Source organism: Mus pahari, chromosome 18, assembly GCF_900095145.1.
Source record: "Mus pahari chromosome 18, PAHARI_EIJ_v1.1, whole genome shotgun sequence".
Classification (NCBI taxonomy): Eukaryota; Metazoa; Chordata; class Mammalia; order Rodentia; family Muridae; genus Mus; species Mus pahari.
Window position 1 is genome coordinate 2,929,318 of NC_034607.1, and position 25,539 is coordinate 2,954,856.

Below are 25,539 nucleotides of genomic sequence, written 5' to 3' on the forward strand. Positions count from 1 at the left end.
CCTGCCTCTGCCTCCCAAATGCTGGGATTAAAGGCGTGCACCACCACGCCCAGCTCTGAGGTGTTTGTAAGGACAACTTCTTGCTATCTATAAGAGGATGGACTTGCTACAATCAGAAAATCTGAGTGTAGTGTGATAAGCAGGCTTGAATCCACAGGACCTATGCAAAGCTGAGTGAACATCTGTAATCTCAAGCCCCAGAGGTCACTGGAAGCCAGCTAAACTTGTTATAGTGGGGAATGTGACCACAGCTCACTGTGGAATACGGGGGTTGAGACCTCAGTTCACCCTCTGGCTTTCACGTGTACACAGAACTAAAGCCAGTGTTTTATAGGTCACTTTTCAGTCCCTTCCTGTCCTTCCCTTAGTCATCTCTCGTTTTGCTTAGAAGTACTGATTTGGCTTCTTGGTACTTTGTGTCTGCCCTTTTGGCAGATGGACTCATTGAGACAGGTTTTCCTGTGTATATGGACCTAGGTGGCCTGGAGCTTGCTGTGTAGTCCTGGCTGTCCTGGAACTCACTCTGTAGACCAGGCTGGCCTCGAACTCAGAAATCTGCCTGCCTCTGCCTCCCAAATGCTGGGATTAAAGGTGTACGCCACCACTGCCCGGCCTCACCTAATGCTTTCTTACCGGCGTATGGCATAATCTGTCATTTGCCCTCCCTTACCATCTGTGTGCCTCGTCCTCCTGCTGATCTCCCGTTTGTTGTTGTGAACCAGTGAAGCGAGGGAAGGTTTGCTCACTTACAGGCACAGGCATCGTGCCGACTCCACTCCAGAGCACTCGCCTTTCCTCCCTCTGCAGTCACTGCCTGGGGATCCACAGAGCCACGTTCCCCCTGTTCTGTCTTCTCTGTCTGGCAATTTGATGTGTGATAGCTCTTAGGACATGGGGGTTAGAGCAAACACTCTTGCATGGGTCCCTGTGGATAAAGTTTGCATCTTTCTGTGGCCTCTGAGACCTCCTGTTTCTTTTACAGATTGTTCTGCTGGGCTTTAGAATGAGAAGGTTTCAACCCATCCCTTTTTTTTTTTTTTTTTTTTTTTTAAAGATTTATTTATTTTATGTATGTGAGTACACTATAGCTGTACAGATAGATGGGTTTTGAGTCTTCATGTGGTTGTTGGGAATTGAATTTTTGGGACCTCTGTTAGCTCTGGTCAACCCCTCCCACTCCAGCCCAAAGATTATTATAATCTTCAGACACACCAGAAGAGGGTGTCAGATCTCATTACAGGTGGTTATAAGCCACCATGTGGTTGCTGGGATTTGAACCTGGGACCTTCGGAAGAGCAGTCAGTGCTCTTACCCACTGAGCCATCTCACCAGTCCCAACCCATCCCTTTCTTAAGCATCCGTGAACCCCTCTGGCAGAACCCTGAGACCACTGGTATCAGGATCTGCCAGCCTGGCTTACCCTCTGGTTCTCACGCCTCCCACAGGCACCGCATGCGTGGGGAGACCACCCTATGGAACCCAGGCTGTGACCATGCAGGCATTGCCACCCAGGTGGTGGTGGAAAAGAAGCTCTGGAAAGAGCGGGGTCTGAACCGGCACCAGCTGGGCCGCGAGGCCTTTCTTGAGGAGGTCTGGAAGTGGAAAGCTGAGTGAGTACAGTAACGTCGTGGATGCTGCAGCCCTGGCCGCAGGCTCAGGTGGCCCACGGGGCTGGCCAAAGGGAGAAACTTGTTACCTTCAGAGGGACAAGTGGGTCCCTCATTACCCACCAGCCACTGGTGGCTGAAGGCTTATCCTGGACTCTGTCCACTTCCAGGAAGGGTGACAGGATTTACCACCAATTAAAGAAACTTGGCAGCTCCTTGGACTGGGACCGAGCCTGCTTCACCATGGATCCTGTATGCAGGCAGAACCTTGGGGCGGGGCAGGGGTGCTCCATGGGTGGGCTCCCCTCTACCAGGAAGGTGGTCAGAACATAGCCCAGGACTCAGCCACCAGCACCCAGCCCAGACCCTAGCTGCAAGCTCCCTGCTGATCCAGCGTCACCAGGCTCGTGGCCTGCCCTAGGCGTTCTGTGCTGGGTGCAGGACTCTAGGGTAGGCCTGGTGGACTCCCTCGCCTCCTGCTGCCTTGGGGATCTTCCTTGGCCTCCAGGGATCGAGATGGCTCTAACTTCCATTATCTTTACCCTAGAAATTGTCAGCAACTGTGACAGAGGCTTTTGTTAGGCTCCACGAAGAAGGGGTCATCTACCGTAGCACCCGCCTGGTCAACTGGTCCTGCACCCTCAACTCAGCCATTTCTGACATTGAGGTATGCCTCTGCCCTCAGCCCCTCTAGTCTTCCCCAGCCCAGGCCTGGCCCACTTCTCCACACACCCATCTCACAGGTGGATAAGAAGGAGCTGACGGGACGCACCCTGCTCCCTGTGCCCGGCTACAAGGAGAAGGTGGAGTTTGGGGTCCTTGTGTCCTTTGCCTACAAGGTCCAAGGCTCAGGTGGGAGCTGAGGACCCCAGGGTGTGGGCTGGGAGAGGTGGGGAGGAGGAGAGAGCTCAGACACAGAGCCTTCTGTCACTGCAGACAGCGGCGAGGAGGTGGTGGTGGCAACAACCCGGATTGAGACCATGCTGGGAGACGTGGCTGTAGCTGTGCACCCCAAGGACCCCAGATATCAGGTGGGGCGGGGACACTTGTGCCTGGGTCCCGGGATGGCTGCTGGCTCAGGATTGGCTCTCCCCGGGTGAGGGCCTAGTGTCCAGCCCTATGTCAACCCCGCTGTTTCCCTCCCTGTTAAGCACTTAAAGGGAAAGTGTGTCGTCCACCCGTTCTTGTCCCGGAGCCTTCCCATCGTCTTCGATGACTTTGTGGACATGGAGTTTGGCACAGGTGAGCAGCAGCCATGTCCTGTTGGGAGAAAAAACTGAAAAATTGTCTTCAGCCCCGTAGGCAGGACTGGGCTGGATATAAGAAACTGTTCGGATAGCAGAGTGGTCTGGGAGCTGTGCCCTTTGGCACGAGAGGTGTGGAAAGGAACCCCCAGCATGCAGTAGAACCCCGGCACACCCCGTGTCCTCCAGGTGCTGTGAAGATCACCCCAGCCCATGACCAGAATGACTATGAGGTTGGGCAGCGGCACAGGCTGGAGGCCATTAGCATCATGGACTCAAAGGGGACCCTTGTCAACGTACCTCCACCTTTCCTGGTAAGGGGTCAGGACTGTGGGCACCTGTGTGGGAGGAGCTGGAGAGTTACGTGGGCAGTGCCGTGACAAGGCCTTGTCCATCCAGGGCCTGCCCAGGTTTGAGGCCAGGAAGGCTGTGTTGGCGGCACTGAAGGAGCAGGGCCTGTTCCGTGGCGTCAAGGACAACCCCATGGTGGTGCCGATTTGCAAGTGAGACTGGGACAGGTGCGCATGGGGGAAGGGTGTGGTTCCGCTGGGTGCTCAGCACATGACCTCTCGATGCCCCTCTTCCTGCTGCAGCCGCTCCAAGGATGTGGTGGAGCCCCTGTTAAGGCCTCAGTGGTACGTGCGCTGTGGGGAGATGGCTCAGGCTGCCAGTGCTGCCGTCACCCGGGGTGACCTCCGTATACTGCCTGAGGCGCATCAGCGCACGTGGCATTCTTGGATGGACAACATCAGGTGTGCATGGCCCCTGGGTGGGGAGGACGGCCAGCTGAGGGACGCGGACTGAGCACCCTGACTGATGCAGACTGAGCACCCTGACTGACGCGGACTGAGCACCCTGACTGACCTCTTGCTGTTTGTAGAGACTGGTGCATCTCTCGGCAGCTGTGGTGGGGCCACCGAATCCCTGCCTACTTTATCACCGTCCATGACCCGGCAGTACCCCCTGGGGAGGTGAGAAAGGCCATAGCTCGCTGTTCCGTGGCTGTGGTTTGTTGGGACCTTGGTTGGCAGGGGGTCTGGGCAAAGTAAAGGAAGCCTTTTTGATAACCCTCTCCGTTAGGACCCTGATGGGCGGTACTGGGTAAGCGGACGCACTGAAGCAGAGGCCCGAGAGAAGGCGGCACGGGAGTTTGGAGTACCCCCTGACAAGATCAGCCTTCAGCAAGGCAGGGATGGGCGCGGAGGATGGGGACAGTCGGGATCCGGCTCTTCTGTCCCTGTCCCTCTAACCGCTGACCTTTGGCTTCCCCCAGATGAGGATGTGTTGGACACCTGGTTCTCCTCCGGTCTCTTTCCCTTCTCCATCTTTGGCTGGCCCAATCAGGTATGCTCCTAGCATGAGGGGGAGGGGTGTTGAAGGGGAATGCTTGGCTCAGCTGTGTGCCCTCGTCCTCCCGCAGTCAGAGGACCTCAGTGTGTTCTACCCTGGGACCCTGCTGGAGACGGGCCACGATATCCTCTTCTTCTGGGTCGCCCGGATGGTCATGCTCGGCCTGAAGCTCACCGGGAAGCTGCCCTTCAGAGAGGTGTGAAGATGGCTAAGCCCCGCCCCGCCCCCTGTCCCCTTACCTGCCTTCTTGGGTCTCTGTTGGCTAAGATTAGCTTGGTGGGTCTGGCCCAGGGCTTCCTCCTCCCAGAGAAGGGGCACTTGTCAGAAACACTGAGACGCCGAGCCAGTAGGGCCACCAGGAACCTATGATTCCAAGTGGGCAGACTGGGGAGGGCCTTCAAGACCAGGCCCCATAGTTCATCACACCTCGTGCCCCCAGGTCTATCTCCATGCAATCGTGCGTGATGCTCATGGCAGGAAGATGAGCAAGTCTCTTGGCAATGTCATCGACCCCCTGGATGTCATCCATGGAGTGTCCTTGCAGGTGGGGCACTCAGTAGGTCAGCTCGAAACAACTTTGCAACTGTGGCTGGAACGATCTGAGACTCCCATCTCCTCCCTAGGGCCTCCATGACCAACTACTGAACAGCAACTTGGATCCCAGTGAGGTGGAGAAAGCCAAAGAAGGACAGGTAAGGGGCGTGCCCCAGGGGTGGGCTGCAGGGATGGGCAACCTGACCACCCTGCTTGACCACCCTGTTCCCCTGCATCCTCTGTAGAAGACCGACTTTCCAGCAGGGATTCCCGAGTGCGGCACTGACGCCCTACGCTTCGGACTCTGTGCCTACACATCCCAAGGTATGGGCTCCTGACCTCCCTCAGCTGCCTGTTTTCTTCCCTGCAACCTGTGCTCTCCTCTACCTTGGGCCTTCAGAGGATCTCTCTGAGAGGGCGACTGGGGTGGAGTCATAGACATCGCCCCTCTAGGTCGAGACATCAACCTGGATGTCAACAGGATCCTTGGGTACCGTCACTTCTGCAACAAACTCTGGAATGCCACCAAGTTTGCCCTGCGCGGCCTTGGGAAGGGCTTTGTGCCCTCAGCAACCTCCAAGGTGAGGATCTGGTCAGTGGCCATCGGTGACAGCGCCCACACCCACACAGTCTGTACCTCCCACCACTCAAATGTCAAGACTGAAGCTGCTGTCCCCTGAGATCCTCTCCTTGTAGTCGGGAACAGACAGGTGGAAGTTGATGATTGAGGGCAAGTCTCCGCAGCTTGGGGCCCATGAGGAATGCAGATTCTCCTGTGTCCCACTCGACCCCCTGCCCTGGTAGTGTGGTGACCTACTGCCTGATGTTTCTCTTCCCCCAAGCTTGAAGGGCACGAGAGCCTGGTGGACCGCTGGATCCGCAGCCGCCTGACTGAGGCCGTGAGGCTCAGCAATGAAGGCTTCCAGGCTTACGATTTCCCGGCCATTACCACCGCCCAGTACAGCTTTTGGCTCTATGAGCTCTGTGATGTCTACTTGGTGAGCAGCTGGGGCGGGGCCTAGCTCTGACCTCAGCTTGGCCTTGAGACTTGAGGTCACCCTTTGGTTTTTCCAGTCCTAATGGGGGGCGGCAGGGGAGGGAACTCCAGGTGGGACCTGGCCCTGAGCCTTCTGCCTCCCCGACTCTAGGAGTGCCTAAAACCCGTGCTGAATGGAGTGGACCAGGCGGCGGCCGAGTGTGCTCGGCAGACCCTCTACACCTGCCTGGATGTCGGCCTGCGGCTGCTCTCGCCCTTCATGCCCTTTGTCACAGAGGAGCTATTCCAGAGACTGCCCCGGCGGACACCAAAAGCGCCTGCTAGCCTTTGTGTCACCCCCTACCCAGAGCCTTCAGAGGTATGAGGTGTGGTCTGGAGGGCATGCTGCTGCCCTCCCGAGCAGTCCTTTTCCCCCCACTTAGCCTCATAGTGCTCCCCCTTTTCCCCAGTCTGACTCACAGTGCTCCCCTTTTCCCGCAGTCTGACTCAGTGTTCCCCTTTTCCCCTAGTCTGACTCAGTGCTCCCCCCTTCCCCACTCTGCCCCACAGTGCTCCCCCTTCCCCACTCTGCCCCACAGTGCTCCCCTTTTCCCCACTCTGCCCCACAGTGCTCCCCCTTCCCTACTCTGCCCCACAGTGCTCCCCTTTTCTCCCAGTCTGACTCACAGTGCTCCCCTTTTCTCCCAGTCTGACTTATAGTGCTCCCCCTCCCCCACTCTGCCCCACAGTGCTCCTGGAAGGACCCTGAAGCCGAAGCTGCTCTTGAGCTAGCCCTGAGCATCACCCGAGCCGTGCGCTCGCTGCGGGCCGACTACAACCTGACCCGCACCAGGCCTGACTGTAAGCATCAGCCCCGCGACCACCTACCCCTCCTCCACGGCCCCTTGGGGAGCCCAAGGTCTGGCTATACCCGGCTTCCCTTTCCTCTTTTCCCCCTCCTCGCTCTACAGGTTTCTTGGAAGTAGCCGATGAGGCCACGGGTGCCTTGGCCTCGGCGGTGTCGGGCTACGTGCAGGCTCTGGCCAGTGCAGGCGTGGTGGCTGTCCTGGCCCTGGGTGCTCCTGCACCGCAGGGCTGCGCTGTAGCTGTGGCTTCCGACCGCTGCTCCATCCACCTGCAGCTGCAGGGGCTAGTGGACCCAGCCCGGGAGTTGGGCAAGCTGCAGGCCAAGCGAAGTGAGGCACAGCGGCAGGCTCAGCGGCTGCAGGAGCGCCGTGCTGCCTCCGGCTACTCAGCGAAGGTGCCCCTTGAGGTCCAGGAGGCAGATGAAGCGAAGGTGTGTGGAGGGGATGGGGTATCCCACCGTCAGCTGCTGCTGCTTTCGTGCCCAGCCGCTAGGACCCTGGGATCCCTGTGGCAGTGCCTTCCCCTGCTTAACTGCCTCTGCTCACACAGAAAGTCAGTTTGTCTCCTGGTGAGGAATTCCCAAAGGCCCTTGCCTCTAGGGTCTTCCAAGGAGGCCAGCGCTTGGGAGCACTAGCTGCACTGAGTGCTCGCTCTCAGCCCTCCGAGTGCGGGTTACTCTTTCACCTGAGTGAAGAGGGTCACATGTGGCCAGGCAGCCTGTGGGCTCCTGCACAGGTGGGGTCCTGGGTGAGGTTGTGTATGTGCTCCGAGGCCCTGCGTCACTGGACACTAGAGGAAGAGGGATTTGAGGAAGCTGGCCTGACTTCTGGTCCTCCTCACCCATCTTACCAACCTGGGCTCCTCTACTCTCTGGGTGTTTGGGCTCCTTGGGCATGGAGTCATCACCACATACCTCTTTTGTACCCCCAGTTGCAACAGATAGAGGCGGAGCTCAGGAAGGTGGATGAGGCCATCGCCCTGTTCCAGAAGATGCTGTGACCCCCCCCAATTCCAACCCTCAGCCCCCAGTGTTCCACCAACAGGGATGGCAGCAATAAAATATTTTGCCAACATTTGCTCTTGTCTGTGTTGTGTGGGCAGGGTGTGGGCAGTGGGCGTGCAGAGGCCTGGCCTGGGGTTTCCCAGGAGCAGCAGGAGAGCTGCTGGCTCCTGCCCGGCCCTGGGTCCTGGTGGGCAGCTGGATGCGTCTGTCTGGGTCTGTCTCTGGCATAGTGCCAGGCCTGAGTCATGGTGCTCTGCTGCCAGCTCCCTGCCTCCCCAGCTCACCTCACTGCACTACGCTGTGGCTGCGGAGGCCCGCCCCGAGCCCGCCCCGGCTTTCGCTACATCTTGTGGCCCTGGGTTGGCATGAATGGAAGACGGCCGGGGCTGCCTCTCCTCAACCCCCTTGCTAAGAGCCTCCCTCTCACTCTACTGAGGCCCAGTTAATTATAACTCTGACCTAAGTGCCCTGTGACGCCACACCCGGGCCAGCGCTGCCCAGGAGACCCAGCAACCAGGTAGGAGAGGCCTGAGAGGAGACTTCCTATCCGCGGGGCAGGGCTGGGGCTGGGACTCAGCCTGGTGTAGGAAGAGAACTTTGTGAGTGTCCTCCCTGGCCTCCATGGCAGCCGTGGGCTCCACTGGCCTGACAGGCCCTTGGATTGTATGGCTTGCGGGCTCAGGGTGGGGAGCAGGGCTGGAGTAGATGGGGCACCTGAAGCAAAGCAGGAAGTGGGCAGCAGGTGCCGCGGGACAGCAGGCCTGCCCTGGAACTGGTGGCTTTCTTCTTGAGTGCTTCTGTTCCCTAGGTCCATGGTTCAGCCATGCTCCCTGTGGAGGTACCCCTGTCCCACCTGGGCCCCCCAATACTGCTTCTGCTTCAGCTGCTGTTGCCCCCAATATCTGCCTTCTTCCCCAACATCTGGAGCCTTCTAGCTGCCCCTGGCTCTGTCACTCACCAAGACCTGACTGAGGAGGCTGCACTCAATGTCACCCTTGTGCTCTTTCTGGAGCAGCCACACCCAGGCCGACCACGCCTCCGTGTAGAGGACTACGGGGTGAGCACCTTAAATTCACCTGGGGTTTTTCTCAGAGGACCCTTGTCACGAGGAGGCTCACCTTTGACCTGCTCACTTCTACACTTGTCCCTCCTCAATTCTGGCTCTGAAATCCTGAGTCCCCAGCCTTGGGAAAGTCTGTACCAAAAGAGATGTGATGGCACACACCTGTAATCCCAGCACTGAAGGAGAATTGAAGCTAAAGGCCAACATGGGCTACATAGGGAGCGCCAGGCTAGCCGGGTCAGCCAGTCCAAATCTGCTGCTCCCCTGTGGGGCTCTTGGCCCTCCATTCCATTCAGCCTTGAGTGCCAGTTGCTAAGGTACATCAGGCAGTGGTAGCATCCAAGCGACTTCTGGAGTTCATTTCCCTAACCCCTCCTGCTAGGGCCGGACCCTCCTTGCGGATGACATCTTTGCTGCCTACTTTGGACCTGGGTTTTCTTCCCGGCGTTTCAGAGCAGCTTTAGGAGAGGTGTCTCGTGCCAATGCAGCCCAAGACTTCCTGCCAGCTTCCAAGAGCAATCCCGACCTGCACTTCGATGCTGAACGGCTGGTCCAGGGGCGCACTCAGCTGGTGGGGGCCCTTCGGGAAACCCTGGTGGCTGCCAGAGCCCTTGAATATACATTGGCCCGCCAGCGCCTAGGGGCTGCACTTCATGCCCTGCAGGTGACTCTCAGGGCTTTTAACCTGCCTCCCCTACTTTGGGAGGAGGGGGCACACCCTTCCTGAGCTGGCAGCACTTCCTCTGTCCAGCCATGGGAGAGAAAGACCTGGGGGTGGGGGTGTTAGCTTATCCTAGAAGTAACTAGAAAGCCTGTGGCTTAGGCTCCAAGACAGAAGGGCTGGGGTGTGTCCATCTGGGCAGAGCTCTTTCCTGGGCAATGAGAACAAAAGAAACAGGGGTACAGTCAACAGGAGCAGCGGAGTGGAATACTTTCTTTGGTGGGAACACCAAGTCAGGGCGCATGGACTGCACTACTGGGTGTTGGGCTCTGGGTGGCATATCAGGGTGTTGAGCCTGACTAGATCAAATCAGTGCCTGTTGCCCCTTCCTTCTCTCCTGGGGACCAGGATTTCTATAGCCACAGCAACTGGGTGGAGCTGGGGGAGCGGCAGCCACACCCTCACCTCCTCTGGCCAAGGCGGGAGCTCTGGAGCCTGGCACAAGGTATGGCCATGATGCAGTCTGGAGGTGGGAGGGAGCTCGGGGAACTTACTGTTCCCCGTGTCACCTCCTGGAGTCCCAGGATGGGACGGTGCTTTATCCCTGCAGGGACTCTGAGGTCCTTCAGTAGCTAATGGCTACAAGAGTTCGGTGGCTTTCTCGGCCTTACACAGGGAAAGCATCCAGGATCAGCTCAAACCTCACGCCAGTCTTGCACGTGGCTTGTCCTATCCACCAATGACAGCCCCGTGGCCTTCTCTCGAAGCCCCCTCATGCTCCCAGCTCACTGAGAGCTGCGTCGTCCACTACGGGTTCACAGAGAGCAGAATCCCCAAAGAATTGGTACCCACACTTGTGGGTTGTGCACATTAGACATCCAAATGGCGACCCCGAGGTTTAGTGTAGAAAGCCTGGCCTTTTCTATCTTTCCAGCTGAGAGGAGGATGTTAGGTAACCAGGGATAAATCCAGCAGAATGAGGCTTGGATTCCAGCCCCTGCCCTCTGTTCCCAGTGGGCGATCCTACCTGCTCTGACTGTGAGGGGCTGAGCTGCCCAGAGAATATGCTGGACTCGACACTGCTCACCTCTGGCTACTTCGGAATGCATCCCCCCAAACCACCAGGTACCAGATGCAAAGGCTCCCAGAAGGGACAGGAGAAAGTCCCTTGCTTTGACTTTTTAAAAGATTTATTTTATTTCTATGAGCACACTGTAGCTGTCTTCAGACACACCAGAAGAGGGCATCAGATCCCATTACAGATGGTTGTGAGCCACCATGTGGTTGCTGGGAATTGAACTCAGGACCTCTGGAAGAGCATCTCTCCAGCCCCACTTTCTTTGACTTTAACACAAGATCCTGGTTGTATCTCCTTAGGAGAGGGTGGTGGAACAGAACCAGAATGGGTGGATGAAGGCTGAGGAGACATGGTCATTCTCTGTTGCCTGGGTCGTGTTGGAGACTGGATACAGAGAGACTCTGACGACTCTAGATGCACAGTCACTATGTCTTGATGCCCTGGTACTGAGGGGTGGAAAAGCCACACCAGGTCAGAAAGGGTCCCCACAGTCTTTAGTAGGCACCAACCGAGCCTTTGACTCTTAGGTGCCAGATCTTTTCCCTTCATCTAGGGAAATGTAGCCATGGGGGCCATTTTGACCAGAGCAGCTCCCAGCCACCCCGGGGAGGCATCAACAAAGACAGCACATCCCCAAGTTTCTCCCCACACCACGAGCTGCACCTCCAGGCTGCAGAAGTGGCACTCCTGGCCTCCATCGAGGCCTTCAGCCTCCTGAGAAGCCGCCTGGGAGACAAGGCTTTCTCCAGGTGGGTGGCCTCATGGTGGGTCAGAGCTCCTTCCTGCGGGGACTGAGGCACGGCGGGGGGGGGGGAGCACAAAACCTTCACCGAACCTCTGACTTGAACCACAGGCTGCTGGACATCACCCCAGCCTCCAGCCTGAGCTTTGTCCTGGACACCACAGGCAGCATGGGCGAGGAAATCAACGCGGCCAAGATCCAGGCTCGCAGCATCGTGGAGCAGCGGCAAGGCAGCCCCATGGAGCCTGTTTTCTATATCTTGGTGCCCTTCCACGACCCAGGTAGCGGTGGTCTACAGGGATGATGGTGGGAAGGAGGGCCCAGGACAGAGGCTGGAGACCTCCCTCTGGTGAGGAGGTGGGCTCAGGGCCACTCTACCTGTTGTCCTGAGTGAGCCTCTAGGGTCCCTGTGTCCCTGTAGAAAATAGCTGCTTCTGCTGCCTCTAAAACGATAGGGGGCGGTTTCACAAGTCCAGTGCCTGCTTAGGCACCCGCCTCTGGCTTCCTTAGACTTCTGTGCTAATATAATATACCTTTTGGGGTCATTTTGTTTAAAAACGTGGGTGCCTGTTTCGCTTTCATGTTGGTCTGCACATGCACACGTATGGAGGACAGGAAAGGGTGTCAGGGGCTGGTGAGATGGCTCAGTGGTTAAGAGCACCCGACTGCTCTTCCGAAGGTCAGGAGTTCAAATCCCAGCAACCACATGGTGGCTCAGAACCATCTGTAACAAGATCTGACTCCCTTTCTGGAGTGTCTGAAGACAGCTACAGTGTACTTACATATAATAAATAAATAAATCTTTAAAAAAAAAAAAAGAATAGGTCAAGTTCATTTAAAAAAAAAAAAAAAAAAGGAAAGGGTGTCAGATCCCCAGGAGCCAGAGTTGCTGGTGGTCCCGGGTCACCCAATATGGAGTGGAACTCGGGTCCTTGCCCCAGGGCAGCGCCACTCTTACCTGCTGAGCCAGCTCCCCAGGCTGCCGCTGAGGTCAGAGATAAGATGAAGGTGGACCTGCTGTGTGGGGAGGTTACAGGGTACTACAGCTTCTTCCCTACTGAGCCCAAAGTCAGCTTCCCTGGCCTGGCCCTACTGGTCTTACTGCATCCTTGGGCTGACCATCTTTTGTACAGAATCCATAAAACAGCCAGTGTGTGCTGGTTTAATCCTCCTGGATGGAGAACTCCTGCAAGGCAGTAGTGTCTGATGTTAAGTAGGGACTTAACATGTGCTTGTGGACACATGTGTCAATAACCTGTTAGTACCGTGTCGGGGGCATTCTTCTATGGTTTACAAATACGCGGCTCATTCAGTTCTCCCAAGGAGCCTCTCAGGTGAGTACTATCCTTTCCTCTCATTAGAGTTTAAAGGTGAGGACTGGAGAAATGGTTCTTCAGCAGCTAAGAGAACTTGCTATTCATGCACAGGACCTCGGTTTTGGCATTCGGTATTGGTACAGCTCCCTCATGGGCTCTATCCTCCTCACCCACCTGACTTTCCTTTCCTCCCGCCCAGGGTTTGGCCCCGTCTTTACAACCAGCGACCCAGACAGCTTCTGGCAGAAACTCAACGAGATCCACGCCTTAGGGGGTGGAGATGAGCCTGAGATGTGCCTGTCTGCCCTGGAGGTCTGACACTCCGTCCCTCTCCTGCCTCTCCCTTTCCCTCTTATCCTGACCTTCCAGGCCCCGCCACCAGGGGGAGCCAGAACAGCACCGGCTCCCTTGTCATCCCCACCCCCACCCCACCCCATCCTTAGTTCCACCAGCTTCCTTCCAGGGTCTTGCTCCCTTGCGCTCCGCCTTCCCTGGCTCTACCCACTCCCCTGCTGCCACCATTTTAAACATGAGCCTTTTTTTTCTCCTGGCCAGCTAGCCCTGCTGCATACCCCTCCCCTCTCTGACATCTTCGTATTCACTGACGCCTCACCCAAGGATGCTCTTCTTACCAACCGGGTGGAATCCCTGACTCGGGAGAGGCGCTGCCGGGTGAGCACAGTGCTAGCAACCTGAGTATGGGAAAGAGAACGGCCTCGTGGGAGGTCACCCTGCATCTTTAACAGACTCGGGAGTGGGAGGCCATGCTCTTATTGAACAGGTCCAACAAGCCATTCAGAGAACCCGTTGTGAGGGTCTCTGTAGACACCAGGGTGGACAGAAAGAAACAAGGGAAGCAAGAAGGTTCAACGTCTAGAATCTGACCCTGGGCGGTTTATTTTAGGCATATTTAAATATTCAGCGCAACTTTGGGGAAAGGCTTCCTGGTAACACTTGTCACAGTAAAGCTTTGCAAAGACCGTGTGACCTCCTCCTTAAGGCTGGGAAACAATACTCAAGGAAGGAAGAGACGGAGATAAACACGGGAGACGGGTGAGGCCTGGCCCTACAGATAGCACAGAGCTCAGGCTCTTAACTACATCCACTCCCACGTCTCCAGAGGAGAGGCATCTCTTCTGTGGAGGAGACAACCATTCCCAGTATCTACAGAGCTTATCTGTGAGCACAAGGATTTCTCCCTCTGCATTGGGCAAACAAGGGCGGGCTTAGCTCCGTGGTGTCTAAATCTGATGCCCTGGGTCTAATCTTTAGTACAACACAAGAAGTAAATGCCAGTATGTATAAAGACAGAATTAAAACAAAGCCAGGAAATGAATCTCTGGGAAACTCCTTCTGAGACGTGGTTGGAGTTCTCCCAAGAGCTGTGTCACTGGGAGGTCCCACCTACCACATCAGCCAGGGGGCAGAAGGCACTAGAAAAAAGAGGAGCAGAAGGACCTTCATTAGCCAGGCGTGGTGGCGCATGCCTTTAATCCCAGCACTCGGGAGGCAGAGGCAGGTGGATTTCTGAGTTCGAGGCCAGCCTGGTCTACAAAGTGAGTTCCAGGACAGCCAGGGCTATACAGAGAAACCCTGTCTCGAAAAAAACAAAAAACAAACAAACAAAAAAAAAAAACAATGCAGGCTGAGCCAGGCGTGGTGGCGCACGCCTTTGATCCCAGCACTCAGGAGGCAGAGGCAGACAGATTTCTAAATTTGAGGCCAGCCTGGTCTACAGAGTGAGTTCCAGGACAGCCAGAGCTACATAGAGAAACCCTGTCTTGAAAAAATCAAAACAAAAACCAAACAAACAATCAAACAATGCAGGCTGAGCTTCCTGAATACACCAAGCATTGGGTTGTCATTTGGCCACAGGTGACATTCCTAGTAACAGAAGACCCATCGAGGACTGGGGGTCGACGACGACGACGAGAGGCCTTGTCTCCTCTGCGTTTTGAACCATATGAAGCAATAGCCCGGGCATCAGGCGGAGAGGTGATCTTCACCAAAGACCAGCACATCCAGGATGTGGCTGCCATTGTTGGGGAGAGCCTGGCTGGTCTGGTGAGTGAGGGGAAACCAGAGGGGTCCCTGCCCTTAGCCAGAGCTGAGGTCTGACGTGCTGTGTGCTTCTTCTCAAAGGAGGAGTTCTGACAGAAGTCAAGAAGGGCCTCTTCATTTCCCAGATGTCCCTGGCTTCTTACCTTCCACTCTCCTTTCATGTCAATAACTGCACCCTGTTCTCTAGGGCTGCCATAGGAAATCAGCTGGTTGGTTGGTTGGTTGGTTTTTTAGTTTTGTTTTTGAGGCAGGGTCTCACTATGTAGTACTGGTTAGCTTGGAATTCACTGTGTAGACCAGGCTGGCCTCGAACTCACAGAGATCTGTCTGCCTCTGCCTCCCTAGTGCTGGAATTAAAAGTATGAGCCCCCACACCTAGCCACTCATCATCTTTGGAGAGGGAACAAGAAATGATGAACTCATTCTAAACCCCTCACTTCCAACTGTCGCCAAGTACATTCCCTGGTCCATCCAGGGTCTGCTGACCTCCCTTATTCCTGTGGGAGGCAGTCTTCCCATCTCCCTCTTCTGCCTTTGTTTCCACCTCCCTCCATGCTTTCCCTCTTTCCCTCCTTTGATCCGGATCGGATCTCCAGGTGACCCTTCCCCTGGAGCCTCCTGTCTTCACCCCTGGGGAGCCGTGTGTGTTTGCTGTGGACAGTCTGCTCTGGCAGGTCACAGTCCGGTTGCACGGGGACATCAGTAGCTTCTGGATCAAGAGCCCTGCAGGTATTCTAATGTGGGGCTCAAGGCAGACAGAAGATTCAAGAGTGGAGAACAGGAGAGGGACTGTGCAGAGAGAAATGAATTACTTCATGTGACAGTGTCTTGTCCCCAACCAAGGGGTGTCCCAGGGCCCAGAGGAGGGCATAGGTCCTCTGGGCCACACTCGTCGCTTTGGGCAGTTCTGGACGGTGACCATGACTGACCCTCCTCAGACAGGGACTTGGGAGATCCAGGTAGCAGCTGCGGGACCCCCCCGGGTGAGAGTACAAGGTGAGGAGAGAGGGTTCCTGGGCACAGCGGTGGTGAGCCGTGGAGGTCCCGGTCCCCACAAAGTCTAAGACTGCTTCCCCTCCCAGCCCACACCTCTCTGGACTTCCTCTTTCATTTCGGGATCTCTATGGAGGATGGACCCCACCCTGGCCTCTACCCCCTGACTCAGCCAGTTGCAGGTAGTACTATTCCCTGACCTCTGTCCCCTCGGTCCGCTGCACGTGTAACTGTGTGTAATTGAACACATGTGTGCCTTGTTTGATGAGTAAAGCACGCTAGGAAGATTCCTGCTTCATAGGCTTCACACGGCGCCCTCCCATGACCCTGCCCAGCTGAGAGCAGACAGTCCTTGCACCTCCAACAGTTTCCTGCAGATCAAACGCCTTTCCCTCTCGCCTCAGGTCTCCAGACCCAGCTGCTGGTAGAAGTGACAGGGCTCACCTCTAGACAGAAGCTTGTGGGTGGCCAGCCACAGTTTTCCCATGTTGTCCTTCGAAGGATCCCGGAGGGCACTCATTTGGGCCGGGTGTCCTTGGAGCCCGTGGGACCCCCTGAGCGAGGCCTCCTTGCTGCCTCGCTACCGCCCACACTGCTGTCAGTCTCTGCACCCTTCTCCCTGGAGCTGGTCGGCCAGGATGGAGGGGGAGAGAGCCTGCGGAGGACTGCACCCCAGCCTTGCAGTGTGGCCCCCGTGCTTCTGGAGGTGAGAAGTGTGGTCAGGGCTGGGGAGGTTAGAACCAGCTGTTCTGACCCGCCCTTCCCCGCAGCTGGACGGCCCAGCTGTTCTGACCCGTCCTTCCCCGCAGCTGGGTGGCCCAGCTGTTCTGACCCACCCTTCCCCGCAGCTGGGCGGCCCAGCTGTTCTGACTCGTCCTTCCTTCCCTGCAGCTGAGTGGCCCTCCAGATTTCTTGACCCCCGGCAGCAAGGCCCCTCTCAGCCTCCACATCGCTAGCTTCTCTGGCCCCCAAAATCTTGATCTTAAGACATCGGTGAACCCTGGCTTCTCCCTCACCTCCAACCTCTCCAGGTGAGTCTTCTGTGCACCGTTGCTTGGGTTCCGGCTCCACCCAGTCAGTCCTACAGGGACTGCGGCTCAAGAACTTGACCCTCAGTCCTCAGTCCTGTCCTATGCTTGGCTTCACCCCTTGGCTGTAACCTAACAGGGGCCTTCTGTCTGATCCGAGGCTGTCCACTCTTCAGGGCTCACCTGGGACCGAATGAGTCTGCCTGGGGACGCCTGTGGCTAGAGGTCCCAGATTCAGCAGCCCCTGACAGTGTGGTGACAGTGACTGTGACTGCAGCAGGTCAGGAAGGCAGCCAGGTGCCCCCAACCCATGCCTTCCTCCGGCTGCTGGTGCTGGCCCAGTCCTCGAAGGTAAGGTGCTTCCTCACCCCTTCAGTGGCCAGAGGGGGGCCGGGGTGGTAGTGGGGGGAGTGGAGGCCTAGCACTCTTCACCTCTCCCTCCTCTCCGCAGGACCAGCTGGACACCCCGGCCCACGCCCCGGCCCACGCCCCGGCCCACGCCCCTGCCCACTCTGCTGCCCCTGTGCTGCCCCCAGCCAGCCCTAACTTGCTTCCTTCCACTTTGGTGACGCAGGGCAGAGCTGGGGGAGGGGTGGCGGGCAAAGCCTGGTGGGGAACAGTTGGAGGGGTGCTGTTTCTGCTAGGCTGCACTTCCTGGTAACACAGGGACAGGACATCAGGCCCCATTTTCAGTCTGTCCTATGGGTGGGATGGACACAAGGATTCAGGGCCCTACCCTGCCTACCTGGTTTGGGGATTTTTCTTCCATCACATTTGTCCCTCCCTTTCTTTCTTTCTCTCTTTCTTTCTTTCTTTCTAGATTTATTTATTATATCTGAGTACACTGTCGCTGTCTTCAGACATACCAGAAGAAGCATCAGAGCCCATTACAGATGGTTATGAGCCACCACGTGGGAATTGAACTCAGGACCTTTGGAAGAGCAGTCAGCTCCCTTTCTCTTTCTTTAGACCAGGCTGGCCTCACAGAGATCTACCTGCCTCTGTGTGTCTTCCTACTGCTAGGATCAAAGGCGTGCACCACCGCTGCCCCCTGCCTGGCTCCCTTTTCTTTCTAAAATGAGGAGATTGGCATAACCAGGTGGTACCTACCTGTCGTCCTGTAACAGGGAGGACTGCTGCTGTGAGTTCAAGGCCAGCCTGAGCTATGAGACCCTAGCTCAAAAACCACATCAACCAAAAACTGAAGATTGGGATGGAGGGTGATGGGTTCCCGTGTGGTGCTTTTCCTAACCCCAACAGGAACCAAACCAAAGGCTTTTTTTTTTTTTTTTTTTTTTTTTAAAGAAAGCTGCCATTTATTCCAGAAGCAGAGCAGGACACGGGGCACAGAGCAGCACACGGGACACGGGGCACCAGACGGTGCAGTTTGCACTCTAAATTTTAGCTTAGTTTTGCTTCAAGCTGAAGGCGAGTCTCCGTGATCGCACCTCTCACCGGATACACTGGGGAAAGATGGTTGTGCAGGATGTAGGGGAGAGCGAGGGAAAGGGACATGGAGAAGATGCTGTGGACACTTTATACCAAGCTGTCTGAATGTCTCAGCCTGGAGCCCTTGGCTGCTGAATTAAGATGAAATCGGGGTGGCGAGGGGCAGGGGGTTCTGACTCCAACCCCACCCCTTACTCACCAGTGCAGGGAGGGGAGGGTCTACAGTCTACACAAGAGTAGGCCCCTTTGGCCCTGGGGGAGCCTGGCTGACCACCTCTCCCTTCCGCTGCTTTGACAACTCCTGAAAGAGAGAGAATCCGCCCTGCACCATCCCCGCCCTGTGGGTTTGTCAGCCAGGGCTCAGCACCCCTCAGTTCACCCATTGCTGCCACAAGTTCTCTTGCCCTGACACTCCCTCCTGGTCCTGGACTGTGCAGGAGTCGGCCTTGCCAGTGCATATGGGCGAGGCTAAATTGGTACGACTCCCAAAGCCCCATCCGTCCCCGGAGTCTAGAAATTAAAAACAATAAACTCACCTTGTGAATCAGACTGTGTAAACAAGCATTCACCTTTTGAATCTGGGTTAGCTGAGGGGCGTCGGACTCTGAGCGCGAGCCCATCAGAAAGCCCTAGGAGGGGTTGGAGAGTGACTGCGTGCTGGAAACAGGTCCTTCTGCCACTTCCTCACCACGGGGCCACTCTTCTCATCAAATTCCCTTCTTCCAGAACCCTTCCAGACGTGGAAAGACCAGCCCTCCCTCTCCACCCGCACCTCTTAACATTGCGGTTCCTTTCAAACTGCCTGGAACCCTACCCCAACTCCTGTTCCTTATGGGTCCTCTCTGACCTTCCCCTGCCCTGTGAGAGACACCCAGGCCACTCTCTTACTTTCTGCAGGGTGCTCAGATGGAGTCCCACTGCATGGAATGCAGACCAGCCTCTTCCAGCACAATGAACACTGGTGGCCATCCTGTCATTCCAATGCTATTCCAGTTCATGAGCCCTGCCCGTTAACCCTCCCCTTGCCAGAGCAGCTTCTCCCTCCCCAGCCCATGCACAGATGGCTGCCCCCTACCTCGCCAAGGGCCCCCAGCTGCAGCTGCCGTTGCTGTGTCTCCCTCAGCCGGTCTGTGAACCAGGCCTGGCCGTGCTCCAGCAGCTCCAGGCCCTGCCACAGAGCATCTTGTTCCCTCTCCAGCGCCTGCATCATCTGCAGCTGGCTTAGACACAGGCCAAAACGTCTTACTCCCGGCAGGACCCTAGGTCTGGCCATCTCCTCTAAAGGGCTCACTACCTGACCACTAAGGGTGAGCTCTGACTCTCCGTTGAGGATTTGAATGGCAAAGGGATACAGGGGGAAGCCTGTGGGTCCTCAGTTGAGAGGAAATATATCCTGGGTACATCGGGGAGGGGCTGTCCCAAGACTGAGTTGGTCTCGCACTCACCCAGAGAAAGAAGTTCTGGGCTCCTGGGTCTTGGTGGCTTGTCCCCAGTGGTAGCAGCAGAACAGTGTAGGGCGCTTGCACCAGGGGTGGCCCACCAGGACCGGGGCTCTCCATGGCTCTAAAGTAGGAGGGGCGGAGCCAGGGCTGGTCCCTCCCCAACCCATCTTCTACCCATCCTGCCTTGTCTTTCAGCCTGTGAGGCCAGGATAGTTCTTAAGGCAACAGATGTGTGTCAACCTTCTTTTTTTTTTTTTGGTACAGTCTGTTAGAAGTAGCTTGTCCTCATTGAGTCCCAAGGACAGAATCTGAATATATCCAAAGTTTTATTTCTTTATTTAGAGTCAGGGTCTCCCTGTGTAGCTTGACTAGCCTGGAACTCACTATATAGACCAGGCTGGCCTCGAACTCAGAGCTCCACCTGCCTTTGTCTTCCCAGTGCTAGAATTAAAGGTGTGCACCATCATACCTGCATTTATTTATACCACCATTCCTGACTAAATGTAATATCTATTTGTTAGTTTATGTGTATGTGTGTGTCCATGAGTTTATGTGTATTCCTTGTGTCCCAGAGCCCCTGAGACTAGAAGAGGGTGTAAGATCCCTTGGAACTGAAGTGACACACAGATGTGAGCCACCATGTGGTTCTTGGAACCCAAGCTACTTTCTCTGCAAGAGTAGTCAGTGTCTCTAACCATTGAGCATCCGCTCAGTCCAACTGTCACTGTATTTGAGTGACTGCTCCCTGTCCCAGATGCTGTCCTGTTGAGTGACCTAAGGAAACACCTTGATCCAAAATAAGCTTTATTCCTAACACAAGGCACAGTGTGCAAATTGAGAACTCTGCAGTAAGGAAAAACAAGAAAAGGCATGGCCGGGTGTGGTGGCGCACGCCTTTGATCCCAGCACTTGGGAGGCAGAGGCAGGCAGATTTCTGAGTTCGAGGCCAGCCTGGTCTACAAAGTGANTTCNAGGACAGCCAGGGCTACACAGAGAAACCCTGTCTCGAAAAACCAAAAAAAAAAAAAAAAAAAAGGCATGGTAGGCTCCGGGGCTCAGGTAGCTGGGAGGCAGGAGAGGGCTCTCAGAGGATGGTGGGAGCAGCGGGCAGCACTTCCTGACTAATGAAAATGTCCAGGTCCAGGGTGGGATCTTCCAAATCCAGTTTTAGAAACTTATCCACCAGTGCCTGGCAACTGCAGGAGAGACAGAACAGTGTGACTTCTGGGTCACCAGCTCCCTATGCAGACAGAGGGCAGGGTCTGTGCAGGGAGCTGCAGCCTTGGAGAGCCAAGGGTTTCAAAAGCAGCCATGGATACCGAATTGGTTTTGTTTGTCGTTTTCTGACAAGGTCTTGCTATGTAGCTCAGGCTGGCCTTGAATACCTGACTTGGTGAGGAGAAGGAGGAGGAGGAGGAGGAGGAAGAGAGCACAGGACTGCAGGAAGGTGGCTGGGCCCAGGTGAGGGAGAACACAGGAGCTGTGGGGAGCACGGCAGGCCCTGCTCACTTTTCCATTTGGTTCCTCCTCAGAAGCTCATTCATGGCCTTGATGGGTTTCCCACTGCGGATCGAGTCTGAGACCTAGCGCAGAAGCACAGGAAGGATGGGGTGAGTGTGTTAGGGAAGAGGGAAATGAGGGTCAGAAGTCCTGTAGGCCTACAAGTCCAGAGTTTCAAGAGGAACAGGTAAGAGGGTGCAGAGATGGCTTAGCAGCTAAGAGCACTGACTGCTCTCTCAGAGGACCTGGGTTCAATTCCCAGCACCCACGTTGCAGCTCACAAACCATCTGTAACTCCAGTGTCCTGAGATTGATGTCATTTTCTGACCTCCACAGACACCAGGCACACGTGGTATATTTATATAAATTCAAGGAAAACACTCATATGCATAAGATAAGTAAATCTTAAACTTAGCGACAGGAGCAGTGCACTCGAGGGGGCCCGAGGTGGGGTGGTTCTTATTACCTCTTTGCCACGAGCAATGAGTGGGTCAGGAAGCCCAGCCTGGGCCGCTGTGTGGGAGGCATGGCTGGCACTGGCGACACCTTGGCAAAGCTGGTAGAAGAAGACAAGGTCGTCCCCATCCTCACAAGTCTCCATGGTCTGCAAAGAGACCAAACAAGGACACTGTGCCTTCAGTCCCCTGGGACTGAGAAGACAGAAAGGTCATGGTCAGAGTGACTTCCTCACCAAATACTGCACCAGGGGTCCTTGCGGCAGCAGCTGCAGCTGAACAAGGCTCAGGAAGTTGGTGGCCACAAAGACGTGGGGGCAGCTGGGTCCCAGTGCTAGCCAGTGCCGGAGCACAGCAGCCAGAAGTGCCAGGCCATCCACCTGTCAGAGGGCAGAGGTGAGAGGGCAGAGCCAGGGTGGCTGTGTCCTGTAGCTGCCCTGGCTTCTCCTCCCCTCTGTGCATGGACCCCCCTTCTTTCCCTGAGGTCAGTCTCCTGTTCTCATCCCTCCTCTTCCTTCATCCCCCCACCCCTTAGCTTCTCTTCATTTTCCTCCATACCGAGTTGGTTCCCTTCCCGAATTCATCGATCAGGACCAGCGAGTGCTCTGTGGCATTGTTCACTGCTTTCGCCACCTGCTGGGCATGAGAGGGACAAGGGAGCTTCCTTAGCGGTCAGGGCCGTGATGTGTCATCATGAATACACTCCTTACATGTGTCTACCCCTAAACCGCAAGCTCTTTAATAGTGATGCTCTTGTTTGCCCGGCCTTCCCCTGCCAGCTGAGAGGTCACACAAAGGAGCCTCAGGAACTGTGGATGGTAAGCCAGGCGGTGATGGCGCATGCCAGCACTCGGGAGGCAGAGGCAGGCAGATTTCTGAGTTCAAGGCCAGCCTGGTCTACAGAGTGAGTTCCAGGACAGCCAGAGCTACACAGAGAAACCCTGTCTCAAAACAAACAAACAAACAAAAACAAAGAAAAAAAAGAACTGTGGATGGTGTTGCGGCCTCCAGACTCTGACCTTAGTGCTCCCTGGCCCCCAGTGCAGATGGCATGCACCAGAGGAAATGTGTTCCTGCCCAAGACTTCTAGGGGCACAGTTCCTGCCCGGTCACTCCTCCCCCACCCCCTGCTGCTCCCTTTAACCTGGTTGAGATCAATCATGAAGGTGGAGAGGCCAAGGGAGATAGATTCGCAGCTGTGAATTCGGGTGAAGATGGCATCGATTACACCAATCTCAGCCTCCTCTGCAGGCACGAAGCTGCCCACCAGGGCCATGAAAGTGATCAAGCCTACCTGGGCCGGGGCAGAGTAGACAGAACACAGGCCTGTTGCTGTGCTATGGGCAAAGTGAAAATGTGTCTCAACTAAAGACATGAATAACAGATTAAAGAGAGGACACAGTGTAACAGAATAGAGCCCTGGAACACACAGTTTCCCAGAGAGCCAGGGGTGTGGGTAAAGGCATACTAGGGAACGGCATGTATCTATCTGGAGGTTGGTCCAGGGACTTGTGGCCACGGAAAGGTCTATCCTAAAGAACAGACTGTCCCTCAGAGGACAAGGACATGTGCTGTGGGGGAAGCAGAGGATTCGGCCTGGCTGCCAGAAGAGATGGAGATGCCGGACACCCAGGTTGATGGCCCCTCACCTGTTTGAGATATATGCTTTTCCCTGAGGAGTTGGGTCCAGTGATGACTTTGACCCTTCCCTGGTCCCCACCACAGTCTGTGGAGTTGGGCACGAAGGTTCGTGCACACAGTTCCATCAGAGGATGCCTGCAGTGGGTCGAAAGACACTGCATGGTTTGTGGACCCGGGAGAGGAACCCCACAGCAGGAGATGGAGCCCCTTCTCACCTGCCATTCCTGATGCGTACTCCATGAATGCAGGGAGAGTAATGTGGTCTCGAATAGCCGTAGTCCCGGGCAGCACTGGCAAGAGCCAACAGGACGTCCAGGCGGGAGGCAAGGTCCAATACCCGAGTCAAGACCGAAGCCCGCGCCAGCACCTGGCACTGCAGTTGGTGCATCAACAGGGTCTCCTGGTCTGGGAAAGAGAAGGAGAGAGAGAGGTGCGTGGAAAGATCTGGAAGCAGGCATGCAGATGCAGTGTGACCATTCAGGAGGGCCAGCATGAGAGCTGGGTCTGTTAGAGCAGCCCGCTCTCTCCTACCACGGGCTCCTCACCCCGGATCTCGCAGTGCAGGTCTCCCAGCAGCGCGTCCAGCTCCTTGGTTCGGGTGCTACGATAGTGCAGCTTGTCCTCTGAGAGAAACTGGGTGCCAGGAGTCCAAGCTCTGGGCTTTTTGTCTCTTGGGCTTTGTTTTGTTTTGTTTGGGGACAGGATTTTACTCTATAGCCCTGGCTGGCTTGCATCTCACAGAGACCCACCTGCCTCTGTCTCCAGAGTGCTGGGATGAAAGTTAAGACCACAAGCCAGGCAGTAGTGGCACACACCTTCAATCCCCAGCACTTGGGAGTCATAGGCAGGTGAATCTCTGTGAGCTGCAGGCCAGCCTGGTCTACAGAGTGAGTTCCCAAACAGCCAGGGCTGCACCACTATGGCCGGTGGTTTTTCATCCCTTGGATCCTCTCTCCTCTCCACCTGCCGGGACCTCCTCCAGCCCCTCACCCCCAACTCCTCTTCTGACTCAGGACTGGACAGCTTCTTAAGCTACAAAAATGACCCCACATCGTGTTCAGTGATGATGGGCTGAGACTGTTCTTCCAGCTTCTTATCCCACTCCGCCCACCACCGAGAGGTCAAGACACTTACCATGAAGTCCAGTCCCTCAATCTCAAAGTCACTAGCTTCCACCATGAAAGGCAAGCGGGGAATGGAAAGAAGGAAGCCAATCTGGGGAGAGAATGGAGTCAGAGTGGGCAGGAACCTACTGAACACCCTCTGGTCCTAGAGGGAGCCCAGACAACACTGGGATCCTCCATTCCTCTGTCAGCAACTGAAGTTACCAAAGATATTCATGTCCCTGGGTTTAAGGACACTGGGTGCCTGTTGCCCACTGACTGCCAGGGTTAGGGTTAGCTCATCTGGCTGGGAGCCACTTCCTCCCTCACCACTCCACATGAGACCTATGGATGCATCCATGAGCAGCTGCCCTGCCCTCCAGCGCTAAAGGGCTTTCATGCATCACTATGTGACTCCTGGGGACTTCACCTCTCCCCTGCGCTCGCTCACCAGAGGGATGTAGATGACACTGCATGAGGGGATGCGAGAGTCCAGGTTCTCCAGCTCCTTTTGAGCAACTTCAGTGAGGAAGCTTGGAAGCCCCATCAGCCTTCGCTTCTCTAAGTGTGTAGAAAATTATATGCATATAAAATTAAGGTCTGGCCAGGCGTGGTGGCACACACCTTTAATCCCAGCACTTGGGAGGCAGAGACTGGCAGATTTCTGAGTTTGAGGCCAGCCTCATCTACAGAGTGAGTTCCAGGACAGCCAGGGCTACACAGAGAAACCCTGTCTCGAAAAAAAAACCAAAAACCAAACCAAAACAAAAAGGTCTGGGAGGATTAAGGTTCAAGGCCAACTCTGGCCACATGAAACTATTTTTTAAGAATTCCTGATTATCCGGGCATGGTGGTCGGTGCATGCCTGCAGTCCAAGCCCTCCAGAGTGGGAGCAGGAGGATCAGGACTTTGAGACTGTCCTTAGTTATAGACTGAGTTCGAGGCTAGCCCATGCTACTGGAGGCTCTGAAGGAAGAGCTTTCTTCTGGCACCAAGCTGATTCCCATGTAGGTGTCTAGCTGCGCAGCACATGGATCACACGGCTGCCCCAGGACCCCTAGGCCTAGGACCCGCACACCCAGCACTCACTGGCATCTATGTCAGGATCTATGTTGGGGAGGACGGTGAAGCGATTTTCAGCAAGACTTTCCTCAAAGTCCACCTGAGGAGACAGATTAGACGTCCAGTTTCTTAGCACCCAGCACCCTCTCTGTGTCCTGTCCCCCGGTTCTCCTTGGGCCCCAGATCCCCCCTTTAATCCTCATCTTCAGACACTTCCTCTCAGCATGCTGTTTTGTCACCAGGTGACCCCATATCTCCCATGTGCCCCCATCTCCCACACCACATTCTCCAGACCCCAGACCCTTTCTACTCCTCCATCCTGCCCCGTTCCTCCTCCTCCTCCCCCTCCTCCTCCTCCCCCTTC

General features: G+C 55.8%; 4 protein-coding genes across 6 annotated transcripts in view; 2 read left to right on the forward strand and 2 right to left on the reverse strand.

The window, feature by feature from the left end:
- Vars (valyl-tRNA synthetase) overlaps positions 1 to 7,651 on the forward strand; it is a 14,893-nt gene extending 7,242 nt beyond the window's left edge. The window contains exons 9-30 of the mRNA XM_021217564.1: positions 1,446 to 1,610; positions 1,778 to 1,859; positions 2,155 to 2,274; positions 2,351 to 2,459; positions 2,544 to 2,638; positions 2,759 to 2,849; positions 3,041 to 3,165; positions 3,251 to 3,354; positions 3,445 to 3,603; positions 3,732 to 3,822; positions 3,932 to 4,037; positions 4,125 to 4,195; positions 4,272 to 4,397; positions 4,641 to 4,745; positions 4,825 to 4,893; positions 4,981 to 5,059; positions 5,189 to 5,316; positions 5,578 to 5,733; positions 5,884 to 6,090; positions 6,461 to 6,572; positions 6,683 to 7,008; positions 7,509 to 7,651. Coding sequence (XP_021073223.1) covers positions 1,446 to 1,610; positions 1,778 to 1,859; positions 2,155 to 2,274; positions 2,351 to 2,459; positions 2,544 to 2,638; positions 2,759 to 2,849; positions 3,041 to 3,165; positions 3,251 to 3,354; positions 3,445 to 3,603; positions 3,732 to 3,822; positions 3,932 to 4,037; positions 4,125 to 4,195; positions 4,272 to 4,397; positions 4,641 to 4,745; positions 4,825 to 4,893; positions 4,981 to 5,059; positions 5,189 to 5,316; positions 5,578 to 5,733; positions 5,884 to 6,090; positions 6,461 to 6,572; positions 6,683 to 7,008; positions 7,509 to 7,577 — 2,695 coding nt within the window. The 3' untranslated portion in view covers positions 7,578 to 7,651. The remainder of the gene's footprint in view (positions 1 to 1,445; positions 1,611 to 1,777; positions 1,860 to 2,154; positions 2,275 to 2,350; positions 2,460 to 2,543; positions 2,639 to 2,758; positions 2,850 to 3,040; positions 3,166 to 3,250; positions 3,355 to 3,444; positions 3,604 to 3,731; positions 3,823 to 3,931; positions 4,038 to 4,124; positions 4,196 to 4,271; positions 4,398 to 4,640; positions 4,746 to 4,824; positions 4,894 to 4,980; positions 5,060 to 5,188; positions 5,317 to 5,577; positions 5,734 to 5,883; positions 6,091 to 6,460; positions 6,573 to 6,682; positions 7,009 to 7,508) is intronic.
- A 283-nt stretch (positions 7,652 to 7,934) lies between these two features.
- Positions 7,935 to 17,364, forward strand: Vwa7 (von Willebrand factor A domain containing 7). 2 transcript variants are annotated; one of them, XM_029531421.1, is made up of 17 exons: positions 7,935 to 8,098; positions 8,390 to 8,638; positions 9,027 to 9,308; positions 9,714 to 9,810; positions 10,320 to 10,430; positions 10,937 to 11,132; positions 11,237 to 11,406; positions 12,641 to 12,753; positions 12,997 to 13,113; positions 14,317 to 14,505; positions 15,099 to 15,231; positions 15,346 to 15,498; positions 15,585 to 15,677; positions 15,900 to 16,201; positions 16,387 to 16,526; positions 16,700 to 16,874; positions 16,975 to 17,364. In XM_029531421.1, exons 2-17 carry the CDS (start codon positions 8,405 to 8,407, stop codon positions 17,182 to 17,184), a joined length of 2,715 nt encoding a protein of 904 aa, XP_029387281.1. In that variant the 5' UTR covers positions 7,935 to 8,098; positions 8,390 to 8,404; the 3' UTR covers positions 17,185 to 17,364. The 2 variants fall into 2 exon arrangements, with proteins under 2 accessions (XP_029387281.1, XP_029387282.1); XM_029531422.1 differs by having other exon boundaries at positions 15,441 to 15,498; positions 15,997 to 16,201.
- Positions 17,365 to 17,825: 461 nt separating this feature from the next.
- Positions 17,826 to 19,637, reverse strand: Sapcd1 (suppressor APC domain containing 1). 2 transcript variants are annotated; one of them, XM_021218407.1, is made up of 5 exons: positions 19,418 to 19,637; positions 19,048 to 19,192; positions 18,509 to 18,601; positions 18,172 to 18,273; positions 17,826 to 17,986 (listed from the first exon to the last, which is right to left on the reverse strand). In XM_021218407.1, exons 1-4 carry the CDS (start codon positions 19,579 to 19,581, stop codon positions 18,199 to 18,201), a joined length of 477 nt encoding a protein of 158 aa, XP_021074066.1. In that variant the 5' UTR covers positions 19,582 to 19,637; the 3' UTR covers positions 17,826 to 17,986; positions 18,172 to 18,198. The 2 variants fall into 2 exon arrangements, with proteins under 2 accessions (XP_021074066.1, XP_021074068.1); XM_021218409.1 differs by having other exon boundaries at positions 17,826 to 18,273; positions 19,048 to 19,188.
- Positions 19,638 to 20,433: 796 nt separating this feature from the next.
- Positions 20,434 to 25,539, reverse strand: part of Msh5 (mutS homolog 5) — a 19,908-nt gene continuing 14,802 nt past the window's right edge. The window contains exons 13-24 of the mRNA XM_021218500.1: positions 25,203 to 25,275; positions 24,565 to 24,674; positions 24,145 to 24,225; positions 23,556 to 23,643; positions 23,226 to 23,415; positions 23,019 to 23,145; positions 22,514 to 22,663; positions 21,928 to 22,002; positions 21,606 to 21,749; positions 21,381 to 21,518; positions 20,924 to 20,997; positions 20,434 to 20,610 (exon numbers count right to left, since the gene is read on the reverse strand). Of these exons, the coding sequence (XP_021074159.1) occupies positions 20,499 to 20,610; positions 20,924 to 20,997; positions 21,381 to 21,518; positions 21,606 to 21,749; positions 21,928 to 22,002; positions 22,514 to 22,663; positions 23,019 to 23,145; positions 23,226 to 23,415; positions 23,556 to 23,643; positions 24,145 to 24,225; positions 24,565 to 24,674; positions 25,203 to 25,275 (1,362 nt within the window). The 3' untranslated portion in view covers positions 20,434 to 20,498. The remainder of the gene's footprint in view (positions 20,611 to 20,923; positions 20,998 to 21,380; positions 21,519 to 21,605; positions 21,750 to 21,927; positions 22,003 to 22,513; positions 22,664 to 23,018; positions 23,146 to 23,225; positions 23,416 to 23,555; positions 23,644 to 24,144; positions 24,226 to 24,564; positions 24,675 to 25,202; positions 25,276 to 25,539) is intronic.

What these genes read in the sequence shown, in the direction of transcription:
- Vwa7 (XM_029531421.1), top strand. Translation starts at nt 8,405, where the DNA reads ATGCTCCCTGTGGAGGTACCCCTGTCCCACCTGGGCCCCCCAATACTG. An exon ending in CTGCACTTCATGCCCTGCAG is followed by an intron (nt 9,309 to 9,713) that starts GTGACTCTCAGG and finishes CCTGGGGACCAG; the next exon opens with GATTTCTATAGCCACAGCAA. An exon ending in CTCACCTCCAACCTCTCCAG is followed by an intron (nt 16,527 to 16,699) that starts GTGAGTCTTCTG and finishes TCCACTCTTCAG; the next exon opens with GGCTCACCTGGGACCGAATG.
- Sapcd1 (XM_021218407.1), bottom strand. Translation starts at nt 19,581, where the DNA reads ATGGGTTGGGGAGGGACCAGCCCTGGCTCCGCCCCTCCTACTTTAGAG. An exon ending in CCCAGAACTTCTTTCTCTGG is followed by an intron (nt 19,193 to 19,417) that starts GTGAGTGCGAGA and finishes CCTGTGTCTAAG; the next exon opens with CCAGCTGCAGATGATGCAGG. An exon ending in AGCTGGGGGCCCTTGGCGAG is followed by an intron (nt 18,602 to 19,047) that starts GTAGGGGGCAGC and finishes AACCCCTCCTAG; the next exon opens with GGCTTTCTGATGGGCTCGCG.